This window comes from Littorina saxatilis, linkage group LG7 (assembly GCF_037325665.1).
Source record: "Littorina saxatilis isolate snail1 linkage group LG7, US_GU_Lsax_2.0, whole genome shotgun sequence".
NCBI lineage: Eukaryota > Metazoa > Mollusca > Gastropoda > Littorinimorpha > Littorinidae > Littorina > Littorina saxatilis.
In genome coordinates, this window is record NC_090251.1 from 24,549,759 (window position 1) to 24,567,616 (window position 17,858).

Here is a 17,858-nt window from a genome sequence, read left to right on the forward strand (position 1 = left end):
TCTTCTAGTGATTCAGGAAAATACCCAAAGACAGTATCTGAATAAAGCCCTTTGGACTTTCTTTTTATTCTCGTCTTCTTTACACACAGACACACAAACTGACACACCGACACACACATACCCTCAGTAGCACACTTGCACAGAAACATAGACACGCTCACACACAAACTGACACACCGACACACACATACCCTAAGTAGCACACTTGCACAGAAACATAGACACGCTCACACACAAACTGTTCAGAGGTGCATCAGTCACTGTCGGACACACAGACAGGATCTTCCTCACAATTCAATTTGAGACTGTTGTCACCTTTGTCGCTCAAAGAGTTGCTGAGTTTCCTCTGTTCAACTCCTGCCTTCTTCTTCATTTTACCTGCATTTCCATCTTGTCTGGGGACATTGCTACGTTTTTGACGCTTCGGTGTCCATTCTTTAAAGTCTGAATCCTCATCAGAAGAGGCAAAAGCCAGTTCTTCAAGATCTTTCATGTCATCAGCTGCACTCTTGTCTCTCGAAACCTTACCCTGTCGCTTCTTTCTCTCTAGTCTCTCTTCACCACTGTCATCGTCACCGCTGCTGATCACAGGTTTTCGCTTCCTTCCAACGACTGCTTTCTTTCTACCTGAGGTTGATGTACTAGCACCGTTGCCATGGTGATCTTTGGCACTGCTTGTGTTAGAGGCATCGTCTTTGAGGGAGGTTGAGGAACCTTTTGGAACGTGGGATGAGAAGTGTGATTGCTCCTTGTTGACAAAGACGGGCTTCACCCGAACGCCAGACTCCTTGCTTGCTGCTGTCTTGACGTCTTTGGTTTTGCCGTTTTTGACACTCGTGGTGGCTGTTTCGGCAGTGGGGGAGGTGGTGGCAGAAGCTTTGGATTCAAACTCCATGGCAACCTGAGCAGAACCAGCCAATAACGCCTTGGCTCTGCTGCCTGGAGAGAAGGAAAAAAGTGTTCAGACTTGATATTTTCCCCACAACTGGTACATTTTTGTCATTTTCATAAGCAGAAGAGATTATTCTTGAGATTTCCAAATTGCAAAAATGTGCAAGAAATAAAAATGAGGGGGGGCGGGGATGTATATGCAGAGAATGCTTTTAGTCTTTTTTTGTGTGTGTACAATTTCATGATCTCACGCGTTATCAGGTGAGTCAAAATTTCTTCCAGATGATATCTCCAGACCGTTTTTTCCTTTCTTCGATAAATGTCTTTGATGACGTCATATCCGGCTTTTAGCGAAAATTAAGGTGGCACTGTCACACTGTCTTTTTTTGATGAAATTGATTGACATTTTGGTCAAGTAAAGTTGATGACAGTCAGTGACTCACCTGGAAGTAGGTAACAGATGGTGGAGTAGGCAGTGAAGTGGAAATCCTCACGGATGTAGCCTTCCAGCAGCATGTGGGCAAGAATTCGCTCAGCCTTGTCCCGCGACACACTCGCAACCTTGACCTCTTTGACCCTCAGGGTAGGGGCACCCTTGTTGTACCAGGCGTCAAGGACCTTGGGGGCGGTTACACGCTGGTTGGTAGCAGCAGCGTTGTTCAGGATTTTGATCACGTCCTGACACAGTCGTGTGACATCCCGTTTGTTGCAAAGCCCTATGATAAAAAACAAAGAAAATATGAGCAGCTTGCTTTGCAATGATACCCCCTTGTGAAAACACCTGATTCAAACACTTTTGTTCAAATAACATATAAATAAATGTGTCTCCAACTATCCGATCAAAAATCAGCATTACATCTTTATCTAAATTAACAAAATATCCTGCAACAAAATGATTCTAGAAGGGAAAAAAGTCCCATCATAATGATGTACTAGCAAAAGTTCTCTATTCACACATTTATTCTCAGCACTCTGTGTTATGATTTGAAACTGAAAAACTTCCTAAATTATTTTGTTTTGTTTTGTTTGTTCGCTTAACGCCCAGCCGACCACGAAGGGCCATATCAGGGCGGTGCTGCTTTGACATTTAACGTGCGCCACACACAAGACAGAAGTCGCAGCACAGGCTTCATGTCTCACCCAGTCACATTATTCTGACACCGGACCAACCAGTCCTAGCACTAACCCCATAATGCCAGACGCCAGGCGGAGCGGCCACTAGATTGCCAATTTTAAAGTCTTGGGTATGACCCGGCCGGGGTTCGAACCCACGACCTCCCGATCACGGGGCGGACGCCTTACCACAAGGCCAACCGTGCCGGTCCCTCCTAAATTATTAAAATTGACCAATGTTTTTATGACAACAGACCATGCAAACGGGATAACTGCAGACATTTTTTTTCAAAACCTCTGAATACCCCCTCAGAGCATAAAGGACATGTCTGCAATGGATGAATTGGAATCTGACATTTACTGTGACATCTTGTTTTAAAACTGCCGTCTTGTCTTGTATGAATGTCATCCACCCTATTCCCGGAAAATATTCCATGTTTCAAGGACAAGAAGGTCGACTTACTCTTGATTTTAGGGTCACAGTGGTCACACATGCCCGCACAATCGGTAGAGTCCCACGTCTCTCCAAAATGACGCGCGATGCGTGACCGCCGACATCTGAAATAACACAGACGTTGCAATTATTCAAACAATATGCTTTCTTCAGAGCACCTGCATGTGTTTTGCAATGGTAACTACCACACGACACACACAAAAACACAAAAAAAAGAAATCACTAAAAAAAATGTTAAAAAATTATCCCACAAGGTCAAAACGGACAGTCCATCAGCAAAGTGAGTGAATGATTGAGAAGAAAGTCAAAGGAAATAAATAGAGAGGAGACTAATGGACAGAGATACAAATAGAAGTGAATTGGGTTCTTTTGAAACTGAACCACACAGCAATTTATTTTATATTAAACGCATTATATTTTTAATGTGAAGTTCAAGACACTGAAACACAAAACTAAACAATGATGAATGCTTTTATTAAGACAGAAAACAACATGTTGTTAGCACGTACCCTGACACATCAATGCAGTAGGCCACAATGCCATACAAGTTGTCCAGGCCAGTTCTCTCTGTGAACACCATGTTGCTCTGCCGTGCAACGTCAGCAAAGCGGTAATACAGGATGCAGTGCGACTTGCTCCCATCACGTCCTGCTCACAGACAAGGGAAAAACATTACAATGGAACTCCCCTTGGGCGGGGATGTAGCTCAGTCGGTAGCGCGCTGGATTTGTATCCAGTTGGCCGCTGTCAGCGTGAGTTCGTCCCCACGTTCGACGAGAGATTTATTTCTCAGAGTCAACTTTGTGTGCAGACTCTCCTCGGTGTCCGAACACCCCCGTGTGTACACGCAAGCACAAGACCAAGTGCACACGAAAAAGATCCTGTAATCCATGTCGGAGTTCGGTGGGTTATAGAAACACGAAAATACCCAGCATGCTTCCTCCGAAAACGGCGTATGGCTGCCTAAATGGCGGGGTAAAAAACCGTCATACACGTAAAATTCCACTCGTGCAAAAAACACGAGTGTACGTGGGAGTTTCAGCCCACGAACGCAGAAGAAGAAGAACTCCCCTTGATAGACACACACACACTCCTTTTAAGACACCCCCCCCCCCCCCCCCTCCTTTCTGCTTCTTCTCGTTCACTGCACTCCTTCTAGACATCCCCCCCCCCCCCCCCCTTAAGCCCTTGCTTCTCCACACTGTTTATTGATCTTGTCTGCAACTTTATTTCCATGTTTAAGACACCCTCTCTTTTCAGACCTGGTTTACTCCAGATTTCTAGCAGTCTTAAATGAGAGGTTCCACGGTATGTTCTCATATCCTTCACAAGACTAATGTCAAGCCTTTCAAGCAGCTAGGTGCTTGTTTTCTTTCATTATGTTTGTGTGTTGGATTGTTCATTTTTGATTCAGATGTATATAGGTATAGTGACAAGAATAATTGTATTCTTGTTCTGAGAAAATAAGGTCTCAAAATAGTGTAAGTCTTACGATGGCAAAGCTATGGATAGAAATCCGAGAGAGCAGGATCGAAAAGGGGGTATGGCCAAAAATTCACAACAAAGTTTAGCACAATGCAAGAAAATGTCTGGATTTTGTTATTGTTGAAAGGCCCACTACGCCTCGTGAAAACAGTTCACCTCACCGTTTCAGAACTGGTCAGGCTTTTACATGGGATAAGACCATCCCTCCACTGGAGAAAATGCAAGAAAATCAACACTCTGAGTCTGACAGCTTGCTGTGGGGAGTTACAATTTTAGTAGGAATTTTTTTTCAAAAAAGGCACTTGTGCCTTACAGAAGTAATTTTAAAAAATAAATACCACTGTGGACAAAGAGCACTCAGGCTGTTCATTTTTGGTAAGTGTCCAAGTGGAGGGATCGTCTTATCCCATGTAAAAGCCTGGCCAGATCTGAGACGTTGAGGTGAACTGTTTTCACAATGTGGAGTGGGCCTTTCACATAATCTGCTCCATCTGGGCCCAGTAGCTCAGTTGGTAGAGCACTGGACTTGTGATCCTATGGTCCCGGGTTCAAATCCGAGCCGGGACGTACACAGGTCAACTTTATGTGCAGACTCAGAGACTGTATCCATGTTCCACCCCTGTGGCAAAAAAAAAGACCTCGGTCATTTTGCCATAAGTGCAGGTGCCTGATTACACCTAAACACGCACACACCTGGGTAGCGCGACTCTGTTGCTGCTAGCTTTCCACTGGGAGGAAGCGACGTGAATTTCCCGGCGATGGGACAATCATGTTCTGAAAATGAAAATGAACAAATAACTGACCTGCTCTGCCACTCTCCTGGTAAAGATTCTCCATGGACTTGCTGAGGGAATGGTGGATGACAAAACGAACGTCTGGCTTGTCAATGCCCATCCCAAACGCCACCGTGGCCACCACAACCTTTAAGCAAAGACGTTCCAAAACAATAGTTACACAAGGCATAATTGCGTAAAGTGTTTGAAATGAATAGTTGCATAAAGCATTCTGTGCAATCAGTGCAGTAATGTCAACATGCTGAAGTACAGACCAAGAGGTGAAACAAGTAACAAAAACAAAAAAAAGAAGAATTCACTTTCGTTCCTTATCCTCTATTCCCCCAAATAACATCTAACAGTTTTTATTTATAGTGACCTTGACATGGAAGTTCAAGAAACGATTTTCCGTGAGTTTACTTTGAGCCAGATCTCTTGGCCCCTGCCCCTTTCTCCAGAAAAAAACCCTGTGATTTATGACCCAATTACACTCTCACCTGTGATCCATGACCTCATTTAACCGTCTTGCCACTGATCCATGGCCTGAATTAACCTTAGCACCTGTGATCTGGTAAACTGTCTCTCCTGTGCTGCATGACCTAGTTAAACTGTCTCACCTGGATCTGATTGGAGGTCCACAGCTGATGCACATGACTGCGCTGCTTGGACGGTAGGCTGGCATGGTAACACATCGACCGGACGCCTCGCTTGCTCAACCCCTCTGCCACCTCCGCTGTCTCCTTCTGGGAAAAACAGTATACTATCCCTGCAACAGAGAGGAGAAAACCATCTATATATATATATACGACTTGTGTCTGTGTGTGTGTGTGTGTGTGTCTGTGTGTTCGCGATGCACGGCCAAGGTTCTCGATGAATCTGTTTCAAATTTGGTGGCCATATTCAGGTACACCCCGGACACAACCTGGTCGATGAGATATTTCAACACGTGCTCTCAGCGCGCAGCGCTGAACCAATTTTGGTTTTTCTGTTCATCTTCCCAGATCCATTCCCACTAACTCTTCCTTATCTTCTCCAGTGTTTTGCGTTTATCTCCCTTCCTTCGTGTGGCGTCAATCCATATTCCCGTTTCTATTTTTAGAAGGTCACTGTCGACAACGCTCAATCCATATTCCCGTTATACTATTTTTAGAAGGTCACTGTCCCGGCGAAGCCGGGTATTACTCTTCCTTATCTTCTCCAGTGTTTTGCGCGTTTATCTCCCTTCCTTCGTGCGGTGCGCCGGCTCCGGGTCCCCGGCACAGCCGGGTATTCGGCTCGACTTCTTCCCGGCGAAGCCGTACCCGGCGAAGCGGGTATTCATCTAGTCACTAATGTGTGCCCTAATTCAAGAACAATGTAACCACGATCTTTAACCTTCACCGTGCTTCCTGGGTTGTGGCCGACCCAGAGCCTCACAAAAGTGTCTTTGTCTCTGAAACTATTGGGATTTTTGTTTTATTGAAACTTCATGTAATCCTCAAACAACATAGGACCCTCCCATCGACCACTTTCTGAAAGATTATCTTTGTAAACAAACAAATAGACAATGACGTTATTTGAACTGGACAGTCCGGATGATATGGACTTAAAGAAGGGTATTGCAATGTTTATCCCTGTTCAGATAGCGTGGGTCGTGTAAGACCCATAATCTGCAAAGAGGCAGTAAAGAATTTATCCCTATCCGGATGGCGTGGGTTTTTGTACGACCCATACTTTTTACGTTGAATCCTTCTTCAAAAGTATTGGTCGTACACGACCCACATCATCGGGACTGTGTAGTCCAAAGCGTGATCTGGTGAAGGTTAAAGATACCTTGGCAAAACGATCTAGTAAACCACCTCAAAAGCCATCAAGGATTTTACTTGGTATAAGAGCATCCTTATACTTGGTATAAGAGCATCCTTATACTTGGTATAAGAGCATCCTTATACTTGGTATAAGAGCATCCTTATACTTGGTATAAGAGCATCCTTATACTTGGAAACATAGTAAAACTCAACACCCTGGGTGTTTTCTGTGCAAAACTTCGCCTTGTATCTATACATGATAAAAAGTCTGTATCTCTTTTTTTCTCTCAATACTCAAATGAAAGGCATGTTTGAATGTTTTGTATTCCCATTAAAAAATGGAGATAAATGCAACACTCTCTTATTCCAAAGTCAAAGGCCCGGTAGCTCAGTTGGTAGAGCACTGGACTTGTGATCGAAAGGTCGCAGGTTCGAATTCGGGCCGGGACGGACACGGGTCAACTTTATGTGCAGACCCAGAGACGGAAGCCATGTCCCACCCCCGTGTCATCACAATGGCACGTAAAAGACCCTGGTCATTCTGCCATAAGTGCAGGTGGCTGAATACACCTAAACACGCAGACACCTGGGTAGCGCGACTCCGTTGCTGCTAGCTTTCCACTGGGAGGAAGCGACCCGAATTTCCCAGCGATGGGACAATAAAGTAATGAGAAATGAGAAATGAGAATAACTGAAACAGGTGCAAAATAAAAGCAGGAAAGTGTTGGAAGGAATGGGAGTGTAATTACCCGACTGTTGCCGGAAGTTTCTGTTGATGATGTCATGCATGTCGTTCAGCGCCTCTTCTTGTGATGATGGCTTGGGGAGTACCTGCACAGGTAATGACAGGAAACTAATTAGCTAAAGCAGCATTGTCCAGAAAGCGTTAATCGTATCAACTTGGAAACTTTCACACCCGTTTTCAAATACTTTGATTTGCAGTACACGTGGTCTTTCTGAGAGCCTTGGTTGCAGCAAAATATTCGCAAAAAAGCATTCTAGAATTTACTTCAAAGAAGTTTAAGGTATCTACTGCTGTAAAGACTGTCTTGAGGATGGCACCATTTTGTAAAGTACTGCCCTAGGTTTACATGTGCAAGCAACAATTAATTTTCTACTTCAGATTCTAGTTTGTTTGTCGCATGCGCAGTCACTTACCACAAGCAGTTTGTCTCTAATTGCGCCTATCGTGTCACAAAACATACAATTACAGCAACAAGTGCCCAGCCCTAAAAATGTACTTATGTGGTAGTAAACGTTGAGTTCATTGATAAAGGATCTGTACTGTATTATTCTTTACAGCTGTATTGACCTGGTAGTAGAGGTTGGGTCTGTTGAAGGCGGACCGGAGAAGCAGACAGTCGGGGATGTTGAGAATGGTATATGTATTGTATTATGGACGGGCGCAGTGGCCTAGTGGATAAGACATCAGCCTCCTAATCGGAAGGTCGAGAGTTCAAATCCCGGCCGTGGCCGCCTGGTGGGTTAAGGGTGGAGATTTTTCCGATCTCACAGGTCAACTTATGTGCAGACCTGCTAGTGACTAATGTCCCTTCGTGTGTACACGCAAGCACAAGACCAAAAGCGCACAGAAAAGATAATGTAATCCATGTCAGAGTTCGGTGGGTTATAGAAACACGAAAATACCAAGCATGCTTCCCCCGGAATCGGCGCATTGCATGCTGCCTGAATGGCGGGATAAAAATGGTCATATACGTAAAAATCCACTCGTGCAAAACATGAGTGAACGTGGGAGTTTCAGCCCATGAACAAAGAAGAAGAAGAAGAAGAAATATTGTATTAGAGTATAAAGCTGTATGTACCTGGTAGTAGAGGTTTGGTCTGTTGAAGGAGGACCGGAGAAGCAGACAGTCAGGGATGTTGAGAATGGTCTTCACGTCCTCCAGAACCTTGATGGTGGCCGTGGCCGTCAGACCCAATAGAGGCACGCCTGGGAACTGCCTCTTCATGATCCCCAGGAATTTGTAATCTGTATGCAGAGATTGCCTTTACTGCAAATTTCTCAAATTTTACCGGTAAAAATAAATAAATCTGAAAACACCGGGAATGGAATTGGCTACAACTCTTTTATTCTGGTTAATATTTTGTTTGAAATGTTATCGCAGACTGACCAGTTTTTGCAGGAACCAGTTTAGAAAATCGTCAGCATGATCACTGTAAGGATAACCGATATACAATGGTTTGCACAGTGGTCCCCCTCCTTTCAGACTTCCCCAATATCTGAGAAAATTTGGTCAGAAAATGAGGGTAATTTGAACATAAAATTTGGGAAAGAAGGTTTTAAAGGGCAGGGTCGGACTAGGTAAGTACTAAAGGTGGGGGGTTACAGATGGGGATCCAGGGGACGAAGCCCCTTGGTGGGGGTTGCAAGGGGGCAAAGCCCCATTGAAGCTGAACGTTTTTTGATGTTTCTGGAGGGAAAGGAAGCCTCTCCTTGAACAAAAAAGGTAAATTCGACAGCAAGCTGCATAGGCACTGAAGACGATTTGAGATTGAAAGGACTCATACTTTTCATCACAAAAATCGAGTGCCGATGGATCCCCTATGACGCATAGGCAACGGAATGCAATGCAAGGAATGTTCCCTTTTTCATGATTTTTTTTGGAGGGGGTGAGAGGTGCGATTTCTCCTCGGATTTCATGATGATCCAGATGCAACCCCCCCCCCCCCCCCCCCCTCCCCCACAAATAATTAAAAAAAAAAAAAATATGCGCTTGGGAGGTACATGCTTAAACCAGATAGGGGGGGGTGCGCAGCCCCTGTAACCCCCCCCTCCCCCTAGTCCGGCCCTGAAGGGGAGAAATCTTCAAGTGTGTGTGTGAGTGTGTGTGTATACGAGTGTGAAAAAGAGAGAGAGAGAGAGAGAGAGAGAGAGAGAGAGAGAGTGTGTGTGTGTGTGCGTGCGTGCGTGCGTGCGTGCGTGCGTGCGTGCGTGCGTGCGTGCGTGCGTGCGTGCGTGCGTGCGTGTGTGTGTGTGTGTGTGTGTGTGTGTGTGTGTGTGTGTGTGTGTGTGTGTGTGCATGTGCGTAATACAGTGGAACCCCCCATTTTAAGGTTTACTCAGACTTTGTGTTGATAACCTGTGTAATTTTACCCCCATTTTAAGACTCCCTCCTTTTTTAGACCTCATTTTCTCGGATTTTTGGAGGTCTTAAAAGGGGGGTTCCACTATAGCAAATCTAAGTATGAGTGCTATTACCAGTCCATACCTGGCCTGAAGTCATGGCCCCATTGGGAACAGCAGTGAACCTCGTCAATCACCAGCCGTGCGAACAATCCCTTTTCGTACATCTTCTCCAGGCGGTTCATAAAGCGTTTTGACTTGGCCAGCTTTTCTGGCGTGACGTAGACAAGCTTCAGGGTTGCCTTGGGATCTGTCATGGCATCTTGCACATACTTCACGGTTGATTTGTCAGCGTCTGCGTTAAGCATGACTGCTTCGATGCTGAAGTGCTGCAATGCCATAACCTGGTCTTCCATCAGCGATACCAAAGGGGAGACAACCACAGTGATGCCTGCAACATGTAACAAACAGACATGAACACTGAAAAGAGTCAAAACGGATTAGAACTGTAAGATTTTTGTAGTTCTGTAAGTACTCAATTAAAAGAAAGACAAGACAGGTATTTGCACAGGATTACTTTGGTCTTAGTGCTAACAATTGATAAATAGCTTCAAAATCAATCAAAATGTGTTAATTATTTACATTAAAAACCAACACTAACAGTGAATATCCTTCAAAATAAGGAAAACTTCATACCTGAACACAATTTCTTGACCTAGTTTTGGCAGCATCCATAATACATGTATCTTAACATAAATATTTAGGACCAAACAAGACCAGAGCATTCATTAGCTACAAGAGATATGAAAGGTGGAGATGAAAATCACTTGTTCATCCAATGCTGGTCAAATGATGCCTCAAAAATGGTTCGGAATCGTTCTTTCCATTGTCTACCGGGAAACAGTCACACATACTGGTTGATATTTCATTTGACAGATTTTCTCCTCACAAATGTTGTTACGTAATCCAAGTGTTGTAGACCTAATTTGACTGGCGGGGTAGAAGAGCCACCAGTTTCTGAAAGAGCTAGGAATACTGGTTGGCTTGCATGGTCGCCGGATCAGAAAATTGAAAAGAAAGCAGAAAAAATAAGGGACTCTGGTAACCTTTGGAGACTAGTGCAGGGAGCTGGAAACAGAGACTTTTGCCGCCCCCTGTCGGCATGATGAGGAGACAATCACGACCAGACAGTGTGGCGTTCATCGTCTGTAGCTGCATGGGCCGCAACTCTGTCATCTTGAACACTGACTGAAGTTTGCTCACCAGCTCTGTAGACCAGGAGAAATCTGTAATGAAAACAGCACAAACATAAAACCAGTGTCATCACCAAAGGTTGTAAACAATAACGTACAGTAAAAACAAGTCAGAAAACAGAACAATCTCATACTTGGACATTTAATCTACATTGTATTTGATATTTTGTACTTGAAAGGCAAAAGATAAGTCAAACACTTTGCAATTACAAAAATTATAAAATGATCATAGTTTAGTGATCGAGTCCAGTCCTCTTATTCTGTTTACTCAACAAGAAGAACAACAAACAAACAAACGTGTTTAAGTCATAACATGATTTTCAAATATATATCAACTTAGGCTTTTGCTCTGGATTTGTCCTCACTGCAAGCTACACCACAGTGAAAAAACAACCTCATTTGGAAAACGATGCCTTTGAGTACACTTACACAACATGCAGTACTAGTTACACATACCACTTATAATTTAGACGAGCAGATGCCGAAAGTTCCTTACGTTGATTTATTACTTCAATTCACACAAACGTCCTTAGCATATTGTACGTTACCTTGCCATTCTAGTGGGACTACCATTACACTACGATACACTACACAAACCCGAAGCAAAATCTTAAATAACATAATGTAGGCCTGTTTCAAAACCTACCTGTATTGTCCCACTGTTTGTCAGATTCTTGCCGCTTCTGGGCCTTTTGGTTTTGTAAGACGCTCTCAAGTTCAGCCCTGCGCTGCTGCAGACGAGACTGCCGATTCAGCAACTCTTCCAGAAGCTGCTCCACCTCCTTTAGTTCTGTCTTCACTGACTTCAGCTCTTCTTGGTATCCTGAAACAGACATGTATACTGTCTGAGAGGGAAAAAATCATAAGAAACCCCTTTACGTCCCTTAACCCCTCACCCCATGCCCTACTCTGGTCACTTATTCTCCCATCTGATGATCTCCCATGGCAGTCCCATCCTTCAGTGACTCTTCTCAATCTCTAACCTTAAACCTCTCTCTCTTGATCTCCTCTTCTCTTCCTCTTCTCTCGGTGTTCAATCTCACCTATTAACAATTCTTTCGACGCCGACGTCAATTTCCTTCTACTTCATTTATTTCGTCATTCCTGGCTATTAACTCTGATGATCGATTTCCTTGCCAGAGATTGGATCAAAAACATACTAAGAATGTGTTTCTTTCATTTGTTTTATTTGTCTCATTGTTATTTGTTTTTAAAGTCCACTATAAAGACCACAGATTCGATCAATGTTACGAATGTATACTTGTAAATGTTTAGTTTTGTCAAAAATTAAATGTTACACTTACAAACCCCTTGGTTTAAAAAAAAATAAATGTAAACCTTTACTCCTGGCAGGGATATAGGTCTATGCTCCTGGTAATCATTATACTTATAGTGGCATTCGCTGCCCTGATGCGATACTTTGAAGGATACTTGAAGTTGAAACCAGGGACCTATTATGGGTTCACCCCTATAGTAATAAGTAATAGTATATGTAGGTATATTGTATACAGTATAATTTACAATAACACAAATTAAGAACATGTATACCTTTAATAGTTTTTTTTAACAGGCTTGTACGTTAGTCGTTATGGTTATGAGTGACTAATCCGAGTAATCGCTAGAATGACAAGATACTAATCATATGATCTACTGCATGTATACATGTATGCATACACATCGATCTTTACCTTCCATCCTTACGACTGCTGATGCTGATACAGTCACAGTGATAAACGTGATGTGCTCAGTCAGTCAATGACTGAATGAGTCAGTGGTTATACTGGTATAGATTGTTCAAAGTCTTCAGTGAGCGGATTCGACTGGTCAGCGGTCTGTTTTTGCAGATATACTATCGTGTATGACTGAATCCCAAAGATGAGAACGCAAAACAAAGGTTATTTGACATGTTAAGTCGCTGGGTGCACCACAAACAAGCTCTCTACTTTTGGTCTAATGGGCGCAGCCATGTTTTACTTACCCGGATGATTACACTAAGCCGTAACAAGAGGTTATAGTAAGGAAATTGCCCCATCTAAACAGCTTCCCAAGTGGTCTAGTGGTTAGGATTTCGCGCTCTCACCGCGACGGCCGGGGTTCGATTCCCCGCTTGGGAAATGTTTTTTGCATGACTAACATTTTAGTTCAACTTTCTAAAGACTGTCATGCACACACTCACTTATCAAAGGTTCGTAATATCGTAATATTTACCAACAGATAAAAAAAAATAAAAAAAAGCGATTCACAAAAACTCAAAATATATAAGAACCTATTGAGTCATAAACCATTTCATAGCTCGCACATGTTATTGAAACAGACAGGTATGCACAAAACAGTAAGTCTTTTCCAAAATACATTTTGTGTCAGGCCGGGTACGCTGCAGCAAAATCCGGTCCAGGCAAAAACAGCCTGTGTAATATATAGTGCGTTCAAATTTCCCTTGCCGCGTTCAGCGGATTTCCTTTTTACATTTAGTCAAGTTTTGACTAAATGTTTTAACGTAGAGGGGGGAATCGAGACGAGGGTCGTGGTGTATGTGCGTGTGTGTGTGTGTGTGTCTGTCTGTGTGTGTGTGTAGAGCGATTCAGACTAAACTACTGGACCGATCTTTATGAAATTTGACATGAGAGTTCCTGGGTATGAAATCCCCGAACGTTTTTTTTCATTTTTTTGATAAATGTCTTTGATGACGTCATATCCGGCTTTTCGTGAAAGTTGAGGCGGCACTGTCACGCCCTCATTTTTCAACCAAATTGATTGAAATTTTGGTCAAGCAATCTTCGACGAAGCCCGGACTTCGGTATTGCATTTCAGCTTGGTGGCTTAAAAATTAATTAATGACTTTGGTCATTAAAAATCTGAAAATTGTAAAAACAAAAATAAAAATGTATAAAACGATCCAAATTTACGTTCATCTTATTCTCCATCATTTGCTGATTCCAAAAACATATAAATATGTTATATTTGGATTAAAAACAAGCTCTGAAAATTAAATATATAAAAATTATTATCAAAATTAAATTGTCGAAATCAATTTGAAAACACTTTCATCTTATCCCTTGTCGGTTCCTGATTCCAAAAACATATAGATATGATATGTTTGGATTAAAAACACGCTCAGAAAGTTAAAACAAAGAGAGGTACAGAAAAGCGTGCTATCCTTCTTAGCGCAACTACTACCCCGCTCTTCTTGTCAATTTCACTGCCTTTGCCATGAGCGGTGGACTGACGATGCTACGAGTATACGGTCTTGCTGAAAAATGGCATTGCGTTCAGTTTCATTCTGTGAGTTCGGGGTGTTGCAGGTAGCTTTGTTTCCTCCTTGGGGATGAAGCTACCAGGGGAAGGGATTGTGTTGGAGGTGCGGGTAGAGGGGTAGCCCTCCCGGTGCTCCCCCTTGGACCTCCCTAGTCTAGGACCCTGGGTCTTCGCGAGGTGGCCATTGTGGCGTAATCCCTCCGGACTAGCATAACGTTTCCCTATCCCAAGACCGACCGTGCGTGGTCTATGACCACATCCTCTACGAGGTGACCCTATCAACTAGGCAGCGAAAGCCCCTAGGCGAAACACGGCGGATCTAGAGGAGAGAACCTCGATAAAAAATTTGAGCTGCCATGAAGACGGAGCATGTTGGCTGAGGACAGCGGGCAGACCTTCTGTGCCGACACCCATCTACAGGAGAAAACCAGGCATGCACGCATCAAACCCAACATGGCCATACAAACGGATTCTGTGAGTTCGACAGCTACTTGACTAAATGTTGTATTTTCGCCTTACGCGACTTGTTTACATTTAGTCAAGGTGTTTTTTTTTGGGGGGGGGGGGGTGGCGGGGGAGGGGGCGGTGGTGACGGGTACAAACGCTACTTTACAAGAACCGTCGTTGGTTTTTCTGAAAAACTGTCACAGATTATTCCGAAGAAAAAGTTAATCGCAATAATGTTGCAGTTTTGCTGCAGAAAAAACGATGCTTTGGCGGAAGGTGACATTATGCAGAAATGCTGCAGAAAACCCACACAACCCACACCATTTAAATAGGATAAAAACTTCCTTTTTAAATTCCACATGGGTCGTACACAATCCACATTATCTGGACTGTATAGTTCAAATGATGTCATTACTTATTCCATGGACCTGCATCTTACAGTCCATGCTTATTTGTTTGTTTTCAAACACAATCTTTTGAAAATGAGTTAATATGGTGTTTGAGGATTACATAAAGTTTCAAGCAAAAAATGGTGATGAACGTAAACTCCATGAGTAACAAGCATTGACCTTAACGGGCAAAATATCCGCCCGTGGTAACACGGGGGTAGGACATGGATACCGTCTCTGTACAAACAGTTGATCTAGGTCTGTGACCTAATCCGCGACCTTGAAGGCACAGTAAGCCTCCCGTAAACCATCACAAATACTGTCAGGCTTTTACACACAGTACAAACACCCTTCCATCATGTTTGGACGCTCACCAAACGGGAACATCCTAGATGCCCTACGAAAAGAGCGGGCAATTTTCAAAGAATTTATTTTGCGGATTGTCTCAGAGACAATCGGACCGTGGTGCGTTTTGGCGCTAGACCTAACTTTTTAAAATCTAAATAATAAATTGACAGCTTGTTACACAAACATTCTTAAATCATTCAAGAATTCTTTTTTCATCAAGACAAGATCAGTGCAATTGGAAGTTTTGAAAGTTTGAAAAAAGAAAAGCCCGGAAGCCCGGCAGGGTCACGCAAGGTCGTGGTTCTCGTAGCAGACGACGGTTTATGCCTATCCGCCAGTCTGAACAGTCAAAAGCCATCGCTAGTTCTTGTGAACCACAGCCGCCGTTTGTTTCGTGCATAGTCAGAGGTACATAATAACGTACTATTGCAGATAAGCTCACATCGAGTCGCATTCAAATCACTAACTGACGACTACATTGTGAACTTGAAAGGGAAACTGGATCACACGGCCACGGGTTCACGATGGCTCAGGGGTAAGATAAACCACGCAAATATAAATTCTTTGAAAATTGCTCGCTCTTTACGGAGGGCACCTAGGATGTTCTCAAGCGGTGAGTGTTTAAATGAAAGGGTGTTTGTACTGTGTGTAAAAGCCTGACAGTATCTGTGATGGTTTACGGGAGGCCTTTAAGTTCAAAGATAGTATACCGAATTTGACGTTGGTGTGCGTGTCAGTGTGTGTGTGTGTGTGTGTGTGTGTGTGTGTGTGTGTGTGTGTGTGTGCGTGCGTGCGTGCTTGCGTGTGTGTGTGTGTGTGTGAGTTAGCAGCTCAGTGCTACTGATCTATGCATAAACATGGGACATCACTCGTCCTTTGGTACTTTATTGTCCCAGGGTGGGTATTGTCCCTTTTTTCAATGCTAATTCGTGTTTGTTTTCACACACCTGTGTGTGTGTGTGTGTTTGTGTGTGTGTGTGTGTGCGCGTGCGCGCGCGCGCGCGTGTGTGTGTGTGTGTGTGTGTGTTTGCGACCTTAGTTGCATGCAGGTTGTTTCAACCCCATTTCTTTCTTCCTTTTTTTTTCTTCTCTTTTTTCTCTTCTTTTTCTTTTCTCTATTCAATGCTGACTTTTTTTCAGTTCTTTTTGTAAATTGTAAATAATGTATTTATTTATTATTCCACGTGAAATTTGTCACACACAGCCATAACGTTGGCCGAAGTGTTACTTACACATTTTTGGATTTGGGTACAGAGATACTGCTCCTCAACGGCTTTTTCTACAAAATCTGAATTAGTCCAGATAGGATGGTAATATTGTTACACGGGGGTGCGAGATGGATACCCGTCTCTGGGTCTGCACATAAAGTTGACCCGTGTCCGTCCCGGCCCGGATTCGCCGACCAGCGACCTCTCGATCACAAGTCCAGTGCTCTACCACCTGAGCTACCCGGGCCACGAAATTAGTTCATAAAACAATGTCACTTTGAACTGGTGGGTGTCCAACTGGAGGGATGGTGTTATCAAGCCGTGACATATCTCACCCAAAATGTTTACATTGGAAGAACTGTGCTTTTGAGATCATTGTATTGATTTATTTTGGACATTGGCATAAACAGCATCCCTAAGATGATTTATCTGGATACTGTATTATTTTAAGATTTCATCAGCATAGCGGATAGTTGTGGGAATGAAACAACCGCGTCTGGGTCTGGGGGGGGGGGGGGGGGAGGGGGGAATGACGATACTGACATGTCATGTTGATGAAATTTAAGAGCATGCCACAGGCAAATATTACTATTTGTCATGTTTAGATGCTCTTGTCTTAACCGATAAACATGCGAGCGTTTAAGCATTGCATCATTTGAATAAAAGCTTGAAAAAACAAACCAAAAAAACCGACCCACACACACCAGAAATATGAAATGAAAAAACAACACGAAAACACCAACAGCAACAACAACTTACGTGACAACGATCATAACACCAACCTGCCCATCACCGCCGCCATCAACACTGAAACTAACTAAACAATCGTATTGTGATTATGTCCATGAAACTTGATACAGCTTTGCCTTTTTTTTACTTGTTTTTTGTTCTCTGACTTACATTTCCCTCTGACATACATTTCCCTTTCAATGTAAACGTATATAATATGTATTTTTAGCATTATATAAGCTTAATTCTTACGACGTTCGTAGATCTCCAGGCTCGGTCCACAGGCACTTGACTTGGGTTGGGGGCTGGGTGAGGGCCGGCGAGAGGGGTAGCCCGGGATGGGGTAGAGGAGCGGGCGATGTTGTAGGGTGGGGGAGGTCCGTGGGAGGTGGGGGTGAGGGTGTGGGCTGGGGGTGGGTGTGAACTACGACCACCGCTCCCAGCAGTGTCAAGAGCATGTTGCTCGGTCAGACGTGAAAAGTGTTCAACTAGCCAAGGATCGAAAGCCTACTGATATGGATCTGTCACTCAAACTGACCCGACTCAAAAAGAGTTGCGATCAACCGAAGAACCGACGCTGGCTAATTTGAAACCTAACAAAGAAAACGAAATAACACCAGAAATAAATTCATACGTCCAAT

At 43.5% G+C, this 17,858-nt stretch overlaps 1 protein-coding gene and 1 non-coding gene across 2 annotated transcripts; one reads left to right on the forward strand and one right to left on the reverse strand.

The window, feature by feature from the left end:
- Positions 1-38: 38 nt before the first annotated feature.
- LOC138970996 (ATP-dependent DNA helicase Q1-like) lies at positions 39-12,838 on the reverse strand. Its single transcript, XM_070343592.1, has 12 exons — positions 12,530-12,838; positions 11,488-11,664; positions 10,695-10,874; positions 9,734-10,039; positions 8,327-8,493; positions 7,253-7,334; positions 5,334-5,482; positions 4,747-4,864; positions 2,968-3,106; positions 2,468-2,562; positions 1,335-1,607; positions 39-939 (listed from the first exon to the last, which is right to left on the reverse strand). The coding sequence occupies exons 1-12, from the start codon at positions 12,534-12,536 to the stop codon at positions 254-256; spliced, it is 2,379 nt and encodes a 792-aa protein (XP_070199693.1). The 5' UTR covers positions 12,537-12,838; the 3' UTR covers positions 39-253.
- Positions 12,839-12,883: 45 nt separating this feature from the next.
- Trnae-cuc (transfer RNA glutamic acid (anticodon CUC)) lies at positions 12,884-12,955 on the forward strand. The gene has a single exon. It is a non-coding gene; the product is annotated as a tRNA-Glu (tRNA).
- The last annotated feature ends 4,903 nt before the right edge of the window (positions 12,956-17,858 follow it).

Coding starts and splice junctions, on each gene's coding strand:
- LOC138970996 (XM_070343592.1), bottom strand. Junction 4,865..5,333: donor GGACCTCCAATCAGATCCAG/GTGAGACAGTTT, acceptor CTTTGCTTAAAG/GTTGTGGTGGCCACGGTGGC. Junction 3,107..4,746: donor CCAGGAGAGTGGCAGAGCAG/GTCAGTTATTTG, acceptor GTCTGTGAGCAG/GACGTGATGGGAGCAAGTCG.